Source organism: Heterodontus francisci, chromosome 4 (assembly GCF_036365525.1).
Source record: "Heterodontus francisci isolate sHetFra1 chromosome 4, sHetFra1.hap1, whole genome shotgun sequence".
Classification (NCBI taxonomy): Eukaryota; Metazoa; Chordata; class Chondrichthyes; order Heterodontiformes; family Heterodontidae; genus Heterodontus; species Heterodontus francisci.
Genome location: NC_090374.1, coordinates 66,573,799 through 66,594,694, shown reverse-complemented (window position 1 = coordinate 66,594,694; position 20,896 = coordinate 66,573,799). Strand labels below are relative to the sequence as shown.

General features: G+C 41.2%; 1 protein-coding gene across 7 annotated transcripts in view; it reads left to right on the top strand.

Moving 5' to 3' along the window:
* Positions 1 to 20,896, top strand: part of mef2cb (myocyte enhancer factor 2cb) — a 314,026-nt gene that overhangs the window by 226,264 nt on the left and 66,866 nt on the right. For 4 of the 7 annotated variants that reach the window (XM_068029658.1, XM_068029654.1, XM_068029655.1 and 1 more), the window contains one exon: positions 14,420 to 14,563. In XM_068029658.1, the coding sequence (XP_067885759.1) occupies positions 14,420 to 14,563 (144 nt within the window). Of the gene's footprint in view, positions 1 to 14,419; positions 14,564 to 14,619; positions 14,758 to 20,896 lie in introns of all 7 variants that reach the window. The other 3 variants (XM_068029659.1, XM_068029657.1, XM_068029660.1) reach the window with 2 other exon arrangements.

The following is a 20,896-nucleotide window of genomic DNA, read 5'->3' as shown; positions in this document are numbered from 1 at the left end:
CACATTGTGTGCAGCGAATACAATATACTAAATTGAAAGAAGTACAAATATATCACTGTTTCACTTGGAAGGAGTGTTTGGGACCTGGATGGTGAGAAGGGAGAAGGTAGAAGGGCAGGTGTTGCATCTCCTGTGCTTGCACGGAAAGGTGCCGTTGGAAAGGGGGGAGGTGTTCGGGGTGACTGAGGAGTGGACCAGGGAGTCATGGAGGGAATGGTTCTTTGGAATGCTGAAAGGGGAGTGGAAGATGTGTTTGGCGGTGGCATCATGCTTGAGGTGGCTGAAATGGCGAAGGATGATCCATTGAATGCGGAAACTGGTGGGGTGGAAGGTGAGGACAAGGGGAATCCTATAATGGTTCTGGGAGGGAGGGGAAGAGGTGAGAACAGATGTACGTGAGGTAGATCGGGCACCTTCGGGAGCCCTGTCTACCACAATGGGAGGGGGAATCCTTGGTTGAGGGAAAAGAAAGACATAACAGAAGCGCTTGTATGGAAGGTTGCATCATCTGAACAGATGCGATGGAGCTGGAGAAACTGGGAGAATGGAATTGAGTCCTTGCAGGAAGTGGAGTATGAGGAAGTCTAATCCAGGTGTCCATGGGCTTATAGTGAATATTGGTTGATAGTCTGTCCCCAGAAATGTAGACAGAGAAGTCAAGGAAGGGAAGAGTCAGAGATGGACCATGTGATGGTGAGAGAAGAGTGGAAATTGGAAACAAAGTCAACAAATTTTCCAGTTCAGGGTGAAAGCAGGAAGCGGCACCAATACAGTTATCAATGTACTAAAAGAAGAGGTGAGGGAGGGGGCTGAGTAGGACTGGAACAAGGAATATTCCACATATCCTACGAAAAGGTCAGCATAGCTAGGACTCATGCGGTACCTATAGCAACACCTTTAATTTGGAGGAAGTGAGTGGAGTTGAAGGAGAAGTTGTTCAGTGTAAGAAGAGGTTCAGCCAGACGGAGGAGGGTGGTGGTGGATTAGGGACTGGTTGGGCCTCTGTTCAAGGAAGAAGCGGAGAACTCTCAGACTATTACTATTAAATGAGAATTGCTAAGTTTGAGGGAAGTGAGAGAAATAAGATGGTGTAGTAGTGCTTAGAATAATGTAGATTAATGTGCATTGTCTAACATGATGGCAAAAATTATGAGCAAAAATGCTTTAATTAAAAGTAAAAGTATTTATATTTTCTTTTTGTAAGTGCATACACACACATGCAAAGATACACAATTGCTGTTCTCTTTGCAGCCATTCATTTTGTCAGGAGGAAAATTACTCCATGAAGCTAAAATCCTGTATCGTGTTAACATCTTCTACTTAGAGGTCTAGTAAGGCTCGATAACATTCAAACCCAACTTCTCTGGGAAAATTTCTCCCAAGCATTGCATTTATCCTCTGGTCAATGAGCCCACACTAGCTTTGTCCACGGGATAAATATAGCCCACAGAGGAATGTTTCCTGGTCCATAATGTAAGCTTGATTACTGTAACTGTGCCAGACTGCTTGATAGCATCAGTGTAATTGTTTTAGATCAGCATATATGTCCATAGGAGTGAGCCTCAGTGGAAGCATTGCTGCCTCTGAGTCAGAAGGTTACTGGTCTCTGAATACTAGGTTGACATCCAGCAAGATACCCATGCCTGAAGGAAGTTCAATGCAAGCTCCCATCATATCTAGTCAGTTCTCTGGGTAGGGAGTCTTGAGTCAGGATAATGACCTGTACATGTAAAAAAAAAAGGATTAATTTACAGAAAGATTCTGGAGCAGTAGAAGAAATGGGCTGCCTCATGTTCGGCAGAGAAGAGGAGGAAGATGTATATCTACAAAAACAGAGAGAAACTCAAGTCATTCATTATTAGAAAAGTAGGTTTGAGTGATGTGTTTTAAATGGGTAGTCTTTCTAACAAATTAAACTTGACTCACTAGTTATAAAGTAATCACAATAAAGGACACTGAATGATGAGTCACGTGAAGGTTTCTATGTCCACATAGTATTGCTCTAGCAATAGTCCCAAAGGAATCTCTCCCCATTAGAGAGACAGTTGGTGATGTATAGCTTGAGGGTCACCACTCCTCAGCGTGGGGCAAGGTGAGGAGGCAGGCCTCCATGAACTACCAAAGTTTGCAAGTTCTCCCTGTGACCGCGTGGGTTTCCTCCGGGTGCTGTGGTTTCCTCCCACATGCCAAAGACTTGCGGGTTGGTAGGTAAATTGCCCATTGTAAAAATAGTCCCTAGTGTAGGTAGGTGATAGGAGAATTGAGGGAAGGTGGGGATGTGAGAGGGAAAATGGGATTAATGTAGGATTAGTATAAATGGGTGGTTGATGGTCGGCGCGGACTCAGTGGGCTGAAGGGCCTGTTTCAGTGCTGTATCTCTCTTTGACTCCATGACTCTAAAGCCGGTATGGGGATTGAACACATGTTGTCGACATCTTCCTGCATTATACACTAGCTGTCTAGCTAAATGGGCTAAACGACCCCACCCCACCCCTGGTCCCCTACATAGTATTACATGCTTGATAAAAATGAATTACTTATTTTAAGCTAAATTGTGCAATTTAAGTCTGTGCAATAGTTTAATTTCGTGGATGAAAGAACAATGAAGGAAGCCAACATGTAACACAGTGAGACTATTAAATTATTGCTTGTGTTCTGATAAGGCACAGAAACCAGTTTGAAATACAATGCCAAGTGTCTTTCTAATCCTTTGGACTATGACTTACCTCTTTTGTCTGTTTTGCTTGGGGAGTTTAACATGCTTTCTGTCAAATATAAAATGTTCTATATTATCTGAAATTATAAGATGTGACAAAAGTTGGGGAAATAATCCTTAGCTCAATATAAACTGCTTCAGGCTGTACACTAAATGATTAAACAGCATTGAGATACAGATCATTGGTTTCTAATATTCTGAAAAAGTGTAATATTACACTTCCCAGTCACATGACGTACAATAATTTTTAAACCTTTTTAAAAGTGGCGACTAAGATCTTTAGTCTAGCAACATTTTTCACGGATGGCTAGTTTGAATTTCCATTATATGAGTATTTACCTGAAGGGACAGAGTCTTGGAGGAAAGGTGTTTAAGCAAATAATTTTTGTTTGAAGAGCAGAAAATCAGAAGAACTCCATGTGTTTTTGTTGCAGTGACATCGTGTGAAAGTGAAATAATGATCTTTCATTGAATCACACGTTTAGAAGTGAATGAGAAACAATTTACTCAATGCTTTTTAATAAAGGTCATTTCCTGTTAACAGATGGATGACGTTCTTGAAATTTTAGTTTACTGATGATATAATTTACTTGTGAGAGGTTTTTTCCTCAGTAGTGTGAAACTCTATTTTCCTACTTATACTGTGGTAATTTTTCTAGCCTACCTAAAATGTTTCGACCGTATATGTTCTGCAGTTGCAATACGATTATTACAAATCAATAAACTATGATTTGGCTGAGGTTATATTTGAATAAACAAAATTCAGAACTTAATTTTCAAAAGCAAAATTTTCCAAGAAGCATAACCCTTTACAAGTAGATTATATGATTTTTTTTTAATTGTAAAATAAATTGACAAAGAAAAGCCCTTTTCCTGAGGTTGGGTATTTTGTATGTTATGTAATGTTGCTTTTATGGTGATGCTTTCAGTGGGTGTAGCAGCGCACTATGCTGTGGAGTGATACGATCCAGCTTCACACCTGCAGTTTCCCCACATGTCAAACAAAGATTTGGCTTGGCAGTGTCATTAAACAGAATCACCAATCACAGATCAAGTAATTTCCAACAGGGTAGAAGGGGAAATCATTGATACTTGATTGAGAGAAGTATTGCCGAAGGCTTAGTAGCTGGTTACCTGCCCACTCTCTTGGACTGGCACTGGTGTATGGAAAATATCATTTTACAAATTTGAGCAGGAAGGTGGTGTTAATAAAGTCTCAACACATTAGTCAACATAACCATTTAGCATTTGCATAAATATATTTAAAGCCACTAAATGCCTGTCTATTCCATTTTTTTATTTCATTCCCTGAAAATAATGCCAGAGCATTGTTTTGCTGAAGCAGCCATTCTTTAACTGTGAACCTCAACAGGGAATGCTATTTAGTGGGAGTTATAACAAGAGACCATTAGATTTTAAAGGTTTTCTTATTGTAGCTGTTATAACAGTCATTTTTATTTTTATTTTTATTTGTGGATTTCTTGGATATTTGCTGTGTATATTCTGTGTTGAATAAATATATATGTGTAGATAAAGATGCAAAGTACATGTTGTCACGACCAGGTGAGAAAGGTGTCTAGGGGTCCCTTTTAGCCTTCACCCAGTCTTATTGTAATAGGGTTTAATTTTAAACACACTATGTTTTGAGCTCCCCCTTGGTGAATCCTTGTTCACCACTTTTCAATTATAAGGCAAAGAAATGAGCATAAACAGGCTTCCTTAGGTTTAAAGAAGAAAAGTGAAATTGATTAAAACTTAAACTTAAACTCTAATTCGGCTAACGCCGACAGATACATGCTGCGCCCCACATGAGCATGCATACGCGATACGCACGTGCAAATAGGGACAGAAAAGAGCAGAAGAAGAATAAAATGGAGAGGTTTGAGGCACTATTAGAAGAGTTTCTTGTTTACTGTGCTTTGAACTCACTGTAGTCCTTTTGTAACTCGTCTTGCTTTTCGTTGAGGCCCAGTATTATTAAACCTTGTTCATTGTAGGAGACTTTTCTGTCTTGGGGTTCATGTGTCTTCAGTGGTTTCCGAAGCTGGTGAGAGCGAGATGAAAGCAGACAGGAGAGAGGTCTTTTCAGTTCAGGAGCAAAGAGCTTTCTGACTTTCAAAGATTCTGTGGCAAGTTCAAATTCAAACAGCCAGTTAGTCATGTGACTAAACTGGCCTGACCAGGTCTTCTGTGTATTGGAGAAGCAAGGACTGGGTCCTTTGTTCCAACACTGTCTGCCAGCTTGCAAAAAAGGTCTTTCTGCGAGGGGCCTGGCAATTCCTCGTGATAGGCCCTCTTTTCTTCCCAGCAACATCATTACGTTTTTAATGTTCATGTGGTGAAATAAGGTGTGCCTCATTCTCGGCAGGTGGGGGCCTGCATGACAATGTCGACTATTGACACTTAAAGATCTAGTCACATTTACTGTGCAAAGTATAGAGAATTGCATTTATTAAGTTGCATATGACTTGCATTGTTCGTTGATGTCTCGATAAGTAAGTCGTTGACACAATTGCTACAGTTAGCCTCAGTGCCACTGGGTTTGGGAGTGGAAAAATCAGTCAGGATTCTGGACCAGATAGCTATTCAATGACTCCTGGTTGAAAGTGATTTTGTGTGGAAATGATGAAGCTTTGTTATGATCTTTCCCAAGGTTGCAAAATCAAATAGCTGAAACTAGCTAACTCAGAGATTGAACTGCAGAATTTCTTAGCTACTATGGTTCAGTACTGTGCCACTGAGCCACTGGGGATTAATTGCCATTTTACTTGTGGCTGGGAGCTATTATTTGAACAGACTGTAGTTATGCATTTTCGCCCTTCTAGATGTAACATCACTCTATTTCACATTTGTACACTGAAAAGAGACAGACATGATAGTCTCACAATCATTTCTATCAATCAGCTGACCTGGAGGCAGGGTAGAAGGCAGTGAAACCAATCGTATTGAAGTATCAATTCCCTAATTATTACAATATTTTTTAAAAATGAAGGTGGATGTTATTACTTTTTAAAGGAACGTATAATGTTCCTTTAAGCTATATGTTTTACTGCACAGTTTGGTGACTTACATTTTCTTAGCTCACTGAAATTTGTAGCCCAGCATGGTTCCCTAGTTTTAATATGACTTGCTTTTACAAGTTATCAGGTGAACATAGATGCAAAGTTAAATGCGGTCAGGATGGTGGTGCAAATATTTGAATCTTTTAGAAAATATAGTTTTGCTTTCCCTGACTCCTTTTTTCCCCTTTTTGGCCTCCTTGTCTCGAGAGACATTGGGTAAGTGCCTAGAGGAGGTCAGTGGTTTGTGGAGCTGTGCCTGGAGTGGCTATAAAGGTCAATTCTAGTGTGACAGACTCTTCCACAGGCGCTGCAGATAAAATTGGTTGTCGGGTCTGTTACACAGTTGGCTCTGTCCTTACACTGCTGTCTCTTTTCCTGCCAACTACTGAGTCTCTTCGACTCGTCACTCTTCAGCCCCGCCTTTATAGCTGTCCGCCAGCTCTGGCGATCGCTGACAACTGGCTCCCACGACTTGTGGTCAATGTTGCAGGACTTCATGTCGCGTTTGCAAACGTCTTTAAAGTGGAGACACGGACGGCCGGTGGGTCTGATAACAGTGACGAGTTTGCTGTACAATACGTCCTTGGGGATCCTGCCATCTTCCATGTGGCTCACATGGCCAAGCCATCTCAAGCGCACTGGCTCAGTAGGACGTACATGCTGGGGATGTTAGCTGCCTTGAGGACTTCTGCGTTGGAGATTCGGTCCTGCCACCTGATGCCAAGGATTCTCCGGAGACAGCGAAGATGGAATGCGTTGAGACGTCGCTCTTGGCTGACATACGTTGTCCAGGCCTCGCTGCCATAGTACAAGGTACTGAGGACACAGGCTTGAAACACTCGGACTTTTGTGTTCCGTGTCTGTGTGCCATTTTCCCACACCCTCTTGACCAGTCTGGACATAACAGCAGACGCCTTTCCCATGCGCTTGTTGATTTCTGCATCGAGAGATAGGTTACTGGTGATAGTTGAGCCTAGGTAGGTGAACTCTTGAACCACTTCCAGAGCATGGTCGCCAATATTGATGGATGGAGCATTTCTGACGTCCTGTCCCATGACGTGCGTTTTCTTGAAACTGATGGTGAGGCCAAATTCGTTGCAGGCAGCCACAAGCCTGTCGATGAGTCTCTGCAGACACCCTTCCATGTGGGAAGTCACCTGTTAATTTTCTATTTTCAAAAAAAATGGTTTACAAATCGTTACATGCAAGGAAAAGTACCAAATGATAATAGAAAGCCCTTAGATATTTAGGGCTGAATTTTCCCAGCCCATTGCAGGAGGGCTGACAAAATGGCAGGGAGAGGCATGGGGAGGGGAGCCCAACATCTTCTGCCACCATATCATGTTGCCAGTGGGACTTCCAGGTCAGTAACAAAATTCAGCCCTTACTGTTTGTTATAAACTACAGTAATGATTCTTGGGTCGGCTCTATTTACCTGTTTTGGTGCTTCAGGTGGATATTATTCAAAAAGCAAACTTCTCCCAATTGTTCTGGCTGGTATTTCTTTATCAAACAAGACCACCAAAAGTAGAATAACTGGTTATCTATTTAATTGCTGCTGTGGAATCTTGCTGTGTGCAAAATGGCTACCATATTGCCTATATAAATCAGTGGTTCTCAAACTGAGGGTTCATAGAGAGTGTCTAAGAGTCAGCAAAATAGTGTGAAAGTGTTAACCAAGCAGGGCTGGCCTAACCAGTAGGAGATGTGGGCAGCTGCCCAGGTGCCATGGTCAAGGGTTGGGTCTCATCTTGCCATCACATAGCTATTCATGACCACCTGCTGCTGCTGCTTAAGATGTTGAGCTTTTTGTTTAAAACCTTGCACAGAGTGATATGATAAATGTTAGTGGATTCTGCAGCCTCTTGGTGCATTGTCATTCAAGGAGATGCACAAAGCTGTCAAATTAGTCTTAGACCATCCTTCAGTTGGTCTCCCAAAGCTCTGCAGGGGATTTTTAATTCCATGGGATTTTTATGGACATTTGGGGGGACCACATTCTGCGATTAAGGGGGTGGTAGCATACTGGTAATGTTACTGGACTAGTAATTTAGAGGCTTGGACTAATGCTTCGGAGACACAGGTTCAAATTTCACCACAGCAGCTGGGGGAATTTAAACTCAATTAATTAATAAATCTGGTTTCATTAATAATGATCACGAAACTACCGGATTGTCATAAAAGCCCATCTGGTTTACTATTGTCCTTCAGAGGAAGAAATCTGCTGTCCTTACCTGGTCTGGCTTATATGTGACTCCAGGCCCACAGCAAAATTGTTGGCTCTTAACTGCCCTCTGAAATGGCCGAACAAATCACTCAGTTGTATCAAACCACTACAGAAAAGTTCAATGAGAATAAAACAGGATGGACCACCTGCTTCAACCCAGGCACCGCAAATGACAAATGCACACATTGCCCAGTCGACCCTGAAAAGCTCTCCTCACTAACATCTGGGCAGTTAAGCCAAAATTGGGAGAGTTGTCCTCCAGACTAGTCAAGCAGCAGCCTGACATAGTCATACTCACCGAATCATACCCTATAGCTAATGTTGCAGACTTCTCCATCAACTTCCCTAGATATGTCCACCTGTAGGAAACCACTCCCCCCCCCCCCCACCACACAGATGTGGTGGCACAGTGGTATACAGTTGGAAGGGAGTGCCCTTTGAGTCCTCAACATTGGCGCTGGAACCCATGATGTCTCATGACATTAATTCAACACAGGCAAGGAAACCTCCTGCTGATTACCACCCTCTGCCTTCCCTCAGCTGATGAATCAATGCTCCTCCATGTTGAACACCACTTGGAAGAAGCACTGAGGGTAGCAAGGGCACAGAATGTACTCTGGGTGGGGGACTTCAATGTCCATCACCAAGAGTGGCTTTTTAGCACCACTACGGACCGAGCTGGCCAAATCCTGAAGGACATAGCTGCCAGACTGGCCTGTGACAGGTGGTCAGAGAACCAACAAGAGGGAAAAACCTATTTAATCTCGTCCTCACCAATCTACCTGTCACAGATGCATATGTCTATGACAGTATTGGTAGGAGTGATCACTGCACATCCTTGGGGAGACAAAGTCCCGTCTTCACACAAAGGCCACCCTCCATCATACTTTGTAGCACTACTACCAAGATAAGTGGGATAGATTCTGAACAGATTTAGCAGCTCAAAAATGGGCATCCATGAGGAGCTCTGGCTATCAGCAGCAACATTCAAGAACAACCTGTAACCTCATGACCCAGAATATCTCTCACTCTGCCATTACCATCAAGCCAGGGGACAAACCATGGTGAAATATGGAGTGTAGGATAGCATGCCAGGAACAACACCAGGCATACCTAAAAATGGGATGTCAACCTGGTGAAGCTACAACACAGGACTACATGCATGCTAAAAAGTGGAAGCAGCGTACTAAAGACAGAGAGCTCAGTAATCCCACAAACAATGGATCAGATCAAAGCTCTGCAGCCCTGCCACATCTATTTGTGAATGGTGGTGGACAGGAGTTTGCAAGTTCTACCTGTGTCTGCGTGGGTTTCCTCCGGGTGCTCCGGTTTCCTCCCACAAGCCAAAAGACTTGCAGGTTGGTAGGTAAATTGGCCATTATAAATTGTCCCTAGGATAGGTAGGTGGTAGGGAAATATACGGACAGGTGGGGATGTGGTAGGAATATGGGATTAGTGTAGGATTAGCATAAATGGGTGGTTGATGGTCGGCACAGACTCGGTGGGCCGAAGGGCCTGTTTCAGTGCTGTATCTCTAAAAAAAAAATTAAATAACCAACAGGAGGAGGAGGCTCCAAAAACATCCCCATCCTCAATCGGGGCACAGCCTGGCACATCAGTGCAAAAAATAAGGCTGTAGCATTTGCAACCACCTTCAGTCAGAAGTGCCGAGTGCATGATCCATTTCATTTCCTCCTGAGATCCCAGCATCACAGATGACAGTCTTTAGCCAATTCAGTTCATTCGACATGACATCAAGAAACAGCTGCAGGCATTGGATACAGCAAAGGCTATGGGCCCTCTCAACATCCGGCTGTACTGCTGAAGATGTGTGCTCCAGAACCAGCTGCGCCCCGAGCCAAGCTGTTCCAGTACATGTACAACACTGCCATCTACCCGACATGACCAGGTGTGCCCCTATTCAGGCTTGGGCTGATGGGTGGCAAGTAACATTCACACTACTCATACCAGGATATGACCATCTCCAACAAGTGAGAATCCAACCACCTCCCCTTGACATTCAACGGCAATACCATCACTGAATCCCCCCACTATCAACATCCAGGAGGTTACCATTGACCAGAAACTGAACTGGCGCAGCCATATAAATACTGTGGCGAGAAGAGCAGGTTTGAAGCTGGGAATTCTGAGGCAGGTAACTCACCTCCTGACTCCCCAAAGCCTGTCCACCAACTACAAGGTACAAGTCAGGAGTGTGATGGAATACTCTCCACTTGCCTGGATGAGGACAGCTGCAACACTCAAGAAGCTAAACACGATCCAAGACAAAGCAGGCCGCTTGATTGGCACCCCATCCACCACTTTAAACATTCACTCCCTCCACCACTGCGCACAGAGGCAGCAGTGTGTACCATCTACAAGACGCATTTCAGCAACTCACCAAGGCTCATCCGACAGCACCTTCCAAACCTGTGACCTCTACCACCTAGAAGGACAAGTGCAGCAGATGCCTGGGAACACCACCACCTGCAAAATCCCTTGTAAGACACACACAATCCTGACTTGAAACTATATTGCCGTTCTTTCACTGTCACTTGGTCCAAATCCTGGAACTCCCTCCCTACTAGTACTGTGGATGTACCTACACCACATGGACTGGAGCAGTTCAAGAAGGCAGTTCACTACCACCTTCTCAAGGACAGTAGGGATGGGCAATAAATGCTGACCTTGTCAGCGACACTCATCCCAAGAGTTAAAAAAAAATCCATCCACTTTTCCCTGTAAGACAAGAAATGTTGGCTTTTATATAAAATGATTTATGAGTATCATTGTCAAACATCACTCCAAGGTTAAACAGACTCTACCATGAGAAGCAGGCACACCCATCTCCCTGATATCTGTAAATAAATACCTGTTTTCTTAAAAGCTTTATTAAACTGCTCTTTACATGCAACACTTTCATATTATGAATATTATATAGTACAATGATTTAAAGGGGGGTGGGGGCAATCTGTGATTACTAATCCATTTGAAAAGAGGTCCTTTAACCAAAAACGTTTGAGAACTACTGATATAAGTAACTATGCTTCAAAGTAGCTAATTGTACATGAATTGCTTTGAGAAATTTCTAATAACATGACATGATGCAAAACAAATACAAGTCTCTTTTTTAAATGACAGGGCCTTAATGCAGTTTCTTTTCAGAAGACAGATTATATGAAAACTCAATCGATGGCATTAGACCTTTGACGCTGTGCTATTTCTGTCCAAAACTTAAATAATTGAATCTCATGTCTCTGTTATAAATAGGAAATACTGTATGATTCTATGCACTTCTCTCATTCCACACTGTAATCCTATTTAGAAAAATGCGTTAACATTTTTAGAATGTTATATGGCTGAAAATGTTTTGTATTTTGGAAAATGCAATGCCAAACAGTGTTTATGCATTGATCAATTGGAAAAACAATTGAGACAAAAATTATCTTGTTACTTAGTTTGTAACTGAAACATAAGCTTATGACATATTTGGGAGAATGTGTTTTTGACAATGTTCAAATGACAAAGCTGCAGATCCTGGTCCTTTGGAGATTAACAGAGATAGTTATTGGAGACATCATAGACATAGAGCCATCTATGGCCATGTAGCTGAACCATCAGTTCTGATTGGCTGCTGTCAAGTGATCTTCCCCAGACAACAGGTGCAGATTTGCTGACAGGTGTGGATATCTTGGATGAGTGAAATTGCTGATGGCTAATAATGTAGCCACGTGTTAGATTGTAAAATGCTGAGCTCTGACAGAACACAAAGCCAACTTGCATGCTTTCAGATCACTTGATGCCAGAGTCGGCCCTCCCCCATGGCCCCGTATGAATTCCCGGGTGACGTGGTCTTACTAGACCCTGTGAAAATGGTATCTGTGTTTTAGGAACGCCTGGGAAATGTAATCTTGTCAGTTAGGAGATGGCATAAGAGTGCCGAGCTGTTTGTCTAGCAGGCATTTACTGAAAACTTGCAGGAACTCAGCTTCAGTCAACTTGTCTCAAACTTGTTGACTGCTGCGTTTTTATTTGTTCATTGAGAGATATATAAGGATTATTTTTCACATATATGTGGTCTGAAATTGTAGTTCATTGAAAAAGGTCATGCATCTGCCTTCAAAGAAAAATAAGTGTTTGCTACAATACAGGAAAATTCAAGCACAATTATTGACTATGAAGCTATAACCCTGCACCTGCATTTCAGAGCTGAAATAGTTTGTTCTTTACAGACCTGACAGTTATTGCATGGAAATTTATCATAAAAATGAAACAAAGCACTGTTTTTTACACATTCTTAGTATATGTTTAACAAAAGGACTGTAGGTAATTAATTGTAAAATTGCTACATTGATTTTTTTTAAACTTAGCAACTTCTCTTCCATAAAAACTGCCAATCACTAGCAGCTTTTTGGTAACATATTTATTCTTTGAGCAAATCACTGCTGTGACATTTGCACCTGTCAACCATGGAATATTGCAGGACAGCTGGCAGTGTCAGCAAAGGGGACACTAGCTGAGCAGCTGAAAGAACACTGGCAGACAAGAACAGAAGGAAGCTGACAAATCAGTGTGTGGCCATCAAGTGGTAGCGACTAGAAATTGCCATTCTTTACGTATTTTCCTGTAATTACATCATGCCAAAGATACTGATAGTTATTATCAATGCATTCAAGCTGGTTAAAAGTGAGCTCAAGATATATTTTTCTCAATTTGGCAATAAATGTAGTATTCACAAAATTCCATGGGTTATGATCTTGATGGTTATGCATTTTATGTGCCTGATGGTAGTCTTCATCACTGACCCTGCTTTTGCCAGGGCAGTGGAAGGACACATCATTTGTTTGAACCACTTGGGTTCAAATGCCACTTTGGGCTCATCTCGGGCATCTGCCTTCCCATGACTGTCATAAACTCTGGCATCATCACTTCCCTGCCTCCTCCTCCCCCATCACCACCACACACTTCAATGTGGAGGGATGGATTTACCCAGGTCCCCATTCCCCCAACTCTACCAATGTTCCTATCAGAGCCCTGAGCAAGGAAGCTGATCTGGCTAAATGTTTTTAAAATAAGTTTTTTAAAATAAGTTTTTCAAAATCCCGGCATCTTGACTACAGGATTTAACACGAGAGGCAATTGGAATTTCAGAGCCAATGTTTTTGCGTATACCTGTTAGAGCAAAATGTATGTGTGAATGAGCATGTTTGTATAGATGGAAAATACATGCATTTACTGTGCAAACTGCACAGAATTCCATTTATTGAACTGCATAGGAGTTGCATGGTTTGCAAAAGTCTCTTCAAGTAAGATATTGCTAAAACCACAGAAGCAGGAAGTAATATGCATGTCAGTAGTAGAGGTGAGACATTTGCCCCACCCCCAATGGTCACACATTTTTTCTCATTGTGGAAACCAAATACTGAAAAAAGCTTGTACAAAAGCAAAATACTGCAGATGTTGGAAATCTATTATACTATCTATTAATACTGAAAAATCTTGCCTATGTAACTAGATTTCTGCAAAACTCACCAAAATCCATGTATGACCATTAAAAAAATTCTGTTGTCATTTCATTTAGTGAACAGTGTTGCATGACAAGTTACTGTCTGTTCTGTTTCACTAATTCATCTTTTTTTTTTACCTGGCTCAGAAATACTTGGTGGGATAAAAATTGCTAGAATGCAAGTGAACTAAGATAGCAACGGATGAGAGCAGAATATTTCTATTGCAGATACAAGTATCTGGAGCAAGAATTCATTGAAATCAAAGAACAAAGATGCTTTAAAAATGTAAAAGCTCATGGCTTAGCTACGTATAAATAATGGGCTAAAAATGTTTTTAATCTTTTGGGGTAGCAACAACATTTCTGAACCAAGATCAAAAATATAACAAAACTATAGTTTCATTCAGTACATTTTTAAAAAAAGGAACATTATAATATTTTCTTTCCTTTCTTTGCATTTGCTTATAATATTAAGTGTTAAAATTTCCAGGAAATAATTTTTGGAACTATTGATATGGAAGAAACTTCCTCAGTTTTAAAGCTAAAGGGTTATTTTTCCCTCACGGCGTCAATAAAACAGCAGTTGCATAAGTTTCAGGTTGAAAAGGCTGTTTCAATTGGTTGAATTGTTGGGTTCAGAAAAATGATACGGTATTATTGTAAATAAAAATGAATATAATCACTCCAAAGATTGTAACAAATGATTGGTATTTACATGAAATGTATATGGATCCTTTCATAGATAGTGGTGTTTGTTTGGTTCCTTTCATTTAGCATTTATTGACCATCTTTGATCTTAAATGGACTACAGTTTTGATCAAAGTCCCTCAGAGTTTAGACATCCTTTATTCCGGCGTGTCCCTTGTAATCTGTGTAGAAGTTTGAACTTTACAAATTGTGTATTTCAGACATTGAGAAAGAAGGGACTAAATGGCTGTGACAGCCCAGACCCAGACGCAGACGATTCAGTGGGTCACAGCCCTGAGTCTGACGAGAAGTGCAGAAAAATAAATGAAGATATTGATCTAATGATCAGCAGGCAAAGATTGTGTGTAAGTACGAGGGCCCTCCTTTATTTTTACTTTTGATATTTCTCTGAACCTGGCAGGCATTGAACAAGAAAGAAAACAAAGGCTGTGACAGCCCTGATCCTGACTCCTCTTACGCTCTCACCCCACGCACTGAAGAAAAATACAAAAAAATTAATGAAGAGTTTGATAATATGATCAGGAATCATAAAATACCTGTAAGTACCATGAGTTAGATGACTGCTCTGCTAATGACTGCTGCAGTAATCTACTTTACCCTTTCAGTGCAGGTTTCTTTCATATAAATTACATTTCAGGCAGTTTTACATGTAGCATACAAACAAAACACTTTCAAATAGGACAAAAAGTAACCCTCATTTAGTATCCTTATATAGTTCACCAATATATATGTCAGATGATATCCATTTTCATTTTTAGTATATGACAGTAATTTTTAGAAAATGGCTGATTCATATATAATCACAATGGCATTTTTAAAGTTTGTGTGAAATTAACACGATTGTAAATTATTTTGAAGCTTATTGTCCCTTTACAGCAATTGGTTATCATCCCTTTTAAGTAGCTTTTAGGTGCTTTCTGACTTGCACATTGATTGATATTTGGAATATTAGGACCGTGAGAGTCTAAAATTCAGAGTACAATGACTGCACAACACAATATGCAACACAAGTCTATCTACAAAACCTTTGAACTTAATATACAACTCTAAATGAAACAAGAAAGAATAAATAAGATTTGTAATAAAACCACAGAAGCGATGACAGGTGTGGGACCATACTGATCACTAAATAAGCCATGACCTCCTGAGGACAGCATTCACTACCAACATACGTCAGTAACAGTGTCATCCACTTAATCAAATAGAATGTTTGAGTGAAAAGATTTAAGACAAATATTGATAACTTTTTCATTCACTTTTTGAAAAAATGATTAAAGCATGTCTGTCTGCCACATACTGTCCCCTTTATATATGCTAATAAGCATGACCTGATCATAAAGCAGTATTCTTTAATAATTTAAGGAAAATGGTAAAATATTTTTTGGAATTTGCATCAAATTTAAGAGCCTGTGAATTTGTTCGAAATAATTTTTGATCTGGTCATAAATCTGTAATGCCATTACATCATTCTGTTGTGAAAATATGATTTTTCACTGAATCACAGGCACATACATCGTAACTGTAGAAATTACGTTTGATTTGCAGAGTAGAGTGATTAATGTTGCCTCCCCCAAAAATTGACAATTCCTGTCTTAATTATTTAACTCGAGTTCTTTTTCTCAACTACTTTGTATCAATTTAGTTTATTGTATTTGTGTATCCCAAATAAAAACAGCTACTAAATAGAACTGTTTTTAGCTCACCCTACCTTTCACTCAAAGACTGCATCAAGACTCACTGCTCAATGGACAGGAATTGGTGGTGAGCTCCCTCTACAGTAACCTGGCAATGTGCCGAAATTTCCAACTTTGCAATGCAACCTCCTGCACCAATGTGGCTGTTTCACTCTCCTACACTACGTCCTTATGGCCTGTATTAATGATAAAGCCAAAGTAAGGTTCAGTGTGCCAGACTTCAGAGTGATGTTATACTGTACTGGCATTCACTTAAGATCAGTTTGACACTCTTTAATTTACTTAGGATCCTTAACATTCATTGGAGAAAAACTTTTTTCTATATTTCTGACCTAGATTCAAGCCCAGGTACCCTTGATGAAAGGACAGTGTTGTAACTCAGTGTACTTCCTTGTCTCTGTTCACCACCCACCTGGTCATTGTTAGTCTGTATGTGAGGAAGTTTTCAGGGTTACAAATACCAACCAGTAGAGTATATTTTCCATTTATTCTCACCCTATTAACCACGTAGATTTATTTATCAAGTGTTTGTCCAATTAGTAGGAAAAAAATAGATGTTTCAAGCAACAACTTTGTAACATGTACATAGACATAAATGTATTTTTATGTGATATTAGTATGATGAAAAGTGTATTTTTCAGTATAATACATGCAGGGTATGCATGCAATACCACATCAATGACTGTCAGTTATATACAGTAGTTACCTTTTAAAAAATAATTTGGGTAAACTGCACAAAAATGTTCCTTTAGAAACAGCTATCATATTTGTTTATTATTAAACATGTTTCTATATATTTTCTTAATATTAAACGTAATGCAAAATCTCAAAATTCAACCTTTATATTAAAGATTAAACCTGATATCTGTACTCAAAGGGTTAAAGCTAACTGCTTGCTGTAGAGAGTCAGTCTGCATGAAATCCTGTTGATGAAATTCAAACACATTGTGTGCTGGGGTGATTTAACAGGATTACAAAAATTGCTTTGCGTCCCGTCAAGAACATTTTATTTTCCTGCCTTAACACTAAGCTATTTCGTTGACAACTAAACCAAAACTTCAATACTCACAGACATTCATATGCCTAGCCAGAAAACTGAGAGAAATAACATAACTTCTGCATGTGCTTACTGTTGCATGAATAATGAGCTCTCCATAGTGATCACCTTATAATACTGTGTGGTCTGCTAAGTTGGGTATTATTTTTTTTCCTTTATTTTTAAACTGTGCTTGTGATTATGAATATAAGTACAATAGTTTTTCTTTCTAACACAGCAGTATCATTACAACTGTTATCCTAAGTGTCTAAATTTGTTGTCTTTGTCCTTTAATTCAATTTGGGGCATGATATATAAGTAAATGTTTCAGTTTTGATTTAGAAAAAGTTTATTGGAATTGTATCACAAAATAAATAAAGTGTATATTACTGTCTCCAGCTTCAGCTTGTGACAGTTCAAACTGTGGTCATTGTGGTTAAAAAGAGCAGGGCGTCCAGATTCCAGTATTGGATGCCGTCATCTCACACAGGAAGGATGGCACCATCAAAATGACAGCCTACTAAAAGCCCACACATGCATGGTGTAGTATCACCATTTCAAATCGCCTCACCCAGTAGACCACAAAATAAGGGTGGAAAGGACATTACTGAGGAAAGTTGAAATGGTGGATCCTAGAGAAGACATGGTCAGAAAATAAAAACAAAGAGCTATTGAAGACCTGACTTAATGTGGGCATCCTGAATGAGCTATAGACACAGCCTCTAATCCAAAACCTCCCATCAAAAAAACATTAACACAGCCAAAATAAATTCAGTATGATTGCAACAGCCCTTCTTATAAAAGATATGTTGCAAAATTTCCACAGCACATTCATGTGGAAAGCCATTGAGATGGTATTGAATCATTGGTAATTTTTAAATACTTTTATGCACATTAATGAACAATAAAAGATTTGCATTATTGCATTTTAAAAATAAGATATATAAATTAAGTTATCCAATTGGTTATAGTAAAGAGAAGCTTATCATTTAAATTAACTTAAAGGTAAACAATAATCTGTAACTGGTAACTTCTCAAAACTGCCCAATTAAGACGGGATGACAGATTAAGAAATGTTTTTACTTCATATATAAGAGAGAATAATTTAAACTGTAACACAAAAATTTTTAAAAATATTGTGTAGTTTTCCACTGCTGCCCCACTCCCCTCTCACCAGCAAACCACCTCTTGATATCCCCAGGCCATGCACAGCAGACAGCCAAGAGTGTAGAAGGGCAGCATGGTCTGAAGCCTTTGCTAATGCTACTCAGAGCTAACCAACAATAGATATTTGGGTATATCCTGTGATTACATACTGTCCATCTTTCATTCCCTTCCCGTGGGGCAGAACCTGTTTTCTGCTCAGCACCTACAAAGATATAGTAATAAAAAGGATCAGTGATTTTGACTGTTTGTGCTCCAACTCACTGAGCCACCACACCATCTTTAGCTCGTGAATCCCTACAATGTCTGTTTCACACTCCCTGCCTTTTGATTATGGCTCACTCTTCATTTCTCTTTGTGCCTTGGGTGAATGTGAATTTACCAAAATGGAATCTCCCATGGGATATTGCAGCATTGATAATTTGTTGCTGAACTTCTTGCACTCTTGAAATACCATCGCAGTTTACCCAATCTGTTAAACTTCTTCTGTGTTCAAGAAATACCTCTCGCAGCACACATGTGCTGTGTTATGTTTCATAATGTTGCACACTAACTTTCTTATTTCTGGTAAAGCTGTGTTCATTCAAAAGTTAAGTCTGCATGACTTGTTTTTGTTGTAGGGGCATGAAATTTAGCTCCATAGCACCACTTGTCTGGAAGCCCTGAAGCAAGAAAATGGAGTGCCCCCCTTCTGAGCACTTCTGGTGTGGCCCCTGTGGTGCCCCTTGCTGGGAAGGCCTCTAGAACCAGCGTGGAGTGGTGTTGTCATGATATCAAACAGCCGTTCTGGCCTATTTGATGTTAGTTTCAGGAACTTGCTCTGTGTATGTCCAATGAATGTCTGTGCTGATCAATCCCAGCTGAACAGCCATTCAGCAGCACAAGGGGCCCCCACACTAGCATTATTTAAAGAGTCAGACACCAACATGCAGGCCATAGAATTATTTACAGCATAGAAAGAGCCCATTCAGCCCATCAAGTCCATGCCAGCTCTGCACGGAGCAATCCTGTCAGTCCCACTCCCCTGCTCAATCCCCGTAGCCCTGGAAGTTTATTTCCTTCAAGTGTTCATCCAATTTCCTTTTTGAAATCATTGATTATCTCTGCTTCCACACCCTCATGAAGTCCTTTTGATTTACTTCTGCTGAGGCTGAGTTTGTGGAAATGCTGTGGTGTATTTTAGGAGGTGTTATGGATAGCTGCTGCTTAAAATAAGTTAGGACACAAGATTTGGTGACTGAGGTATAGGGGGCTGTGGTTGCAGCACCTCTTGGTCTGCAGAATGACCAGTTAAATGGAGCGAAGGCTGCAGTGAGGTGAAGCTCTGTGAAGAGGGTGGGAGAGAAGGGTCTCCACAGAAGGTCCTACTGACCAAGGGTTTTTCAAGAGTATTCCTCCTACCCTCACATGACCCAGGAACAATGCCTGAGGCAACTCAGGTTCAACAAAGAGGTGGTCTCTGAACTGTACCACCTCCTACAACCCAATCTGGAGTCTCAAACCATCATGAGGGTTGCCATCAAGCCAACAGTGGGATTGCACTTTTATCCAGCTGGATCTTTACAGGAGGGAGCGGGCAGCATCTTGAACATATCCCAGTATGCCATCCATCGGAGCATCAGGGAGGTTATGAATACCATCTGTTCCAGAAGTGGAGAGTAAATCATCTTCTCCCTCAGCAGGGACAAGCAGGACGAGAGGGCATGTGGTCTCGCCAGAATATTGGGATTCCCAAAGGTGCAGAATGCCATTGTGCTACATATGGCTTTGTGTGCCTCCCATGACAATTGGGAAAAGTAGGAGTCTCGAGGACAACCAAACTATAAACGAGCAGTTGGTGTGCGATCATTCTCAATACATCATGTTGGTGAATGCCCGCTATCCTGGCAGCAGCCACAATATATTCATTGGGTGCCAGTCAGCCATACCCACCCTCTTCAAACCTCTAAAAAGAACCAAAGGCTGGCTGCTGAGGGACAAAGGCTGCCCCTGTACTCTTGGCTGATAACCACCCCCTTCACTGGCCTCCTGACCACGCAAGGACAACGGCCATATAGTCAGAGCCACAAGGCCACAAGAAACATTGTGGGGCGGACAATCAGCCTGCTCAAGCAATGTTTCTGCTCAGAGGAGCCCTCCAGTACCTGCCAGAGCAGGTTTCAAAGTTCATGGTGGCCTGCTGCCACCTCTATAACATTGCCACCATGAGGGTACAGCCATTGCCTTCAGGAATTGGAGGCCACCTTGGGAAGAGGAGGAGGCAGGAAGGATGCATCCTGGACTCCTTCACTCCAGACGAGGTGTCAGAGAGCACCTTGGAAAGAAGTCCATGGCCACACCATCTGCAGCTTGTACATCATGCCAGATAGCAGGACGAGGGTGTGGAGGAATTTGAGAAGGGGCATAAGGTGATAACATACCATCATCCTGAATGGTCTCAGCCATGCTGGATGCAATGGGTTCGGTCACAGCCAGCCCCATGATGTGTAGCACCGACTTCTCCATCGGGCTCCATGGATGTAGGTGTGCCCGCCTCCCGCTGGTTCTCTGCTGCTCCTTCCTGTTATGGGCCACCTTGTCCTGCAAGAGAGAGGAAAGAATGTCAGTGATTCGTTGCACTGTGTTTGGGTGATATGCCTTCCACAGCTGAATAGCTGGAGGTGTGTCAAGGTTGCAAGAGGCTGGGTTTGAGGCTGGCATCACTGGAAGGTGTGTAATAGTGAGGTGCTGTAGGTGAATGCTAGGCTTGAGTCCTGAGTGCTAGGGACTGCTGCTGGGTGAGT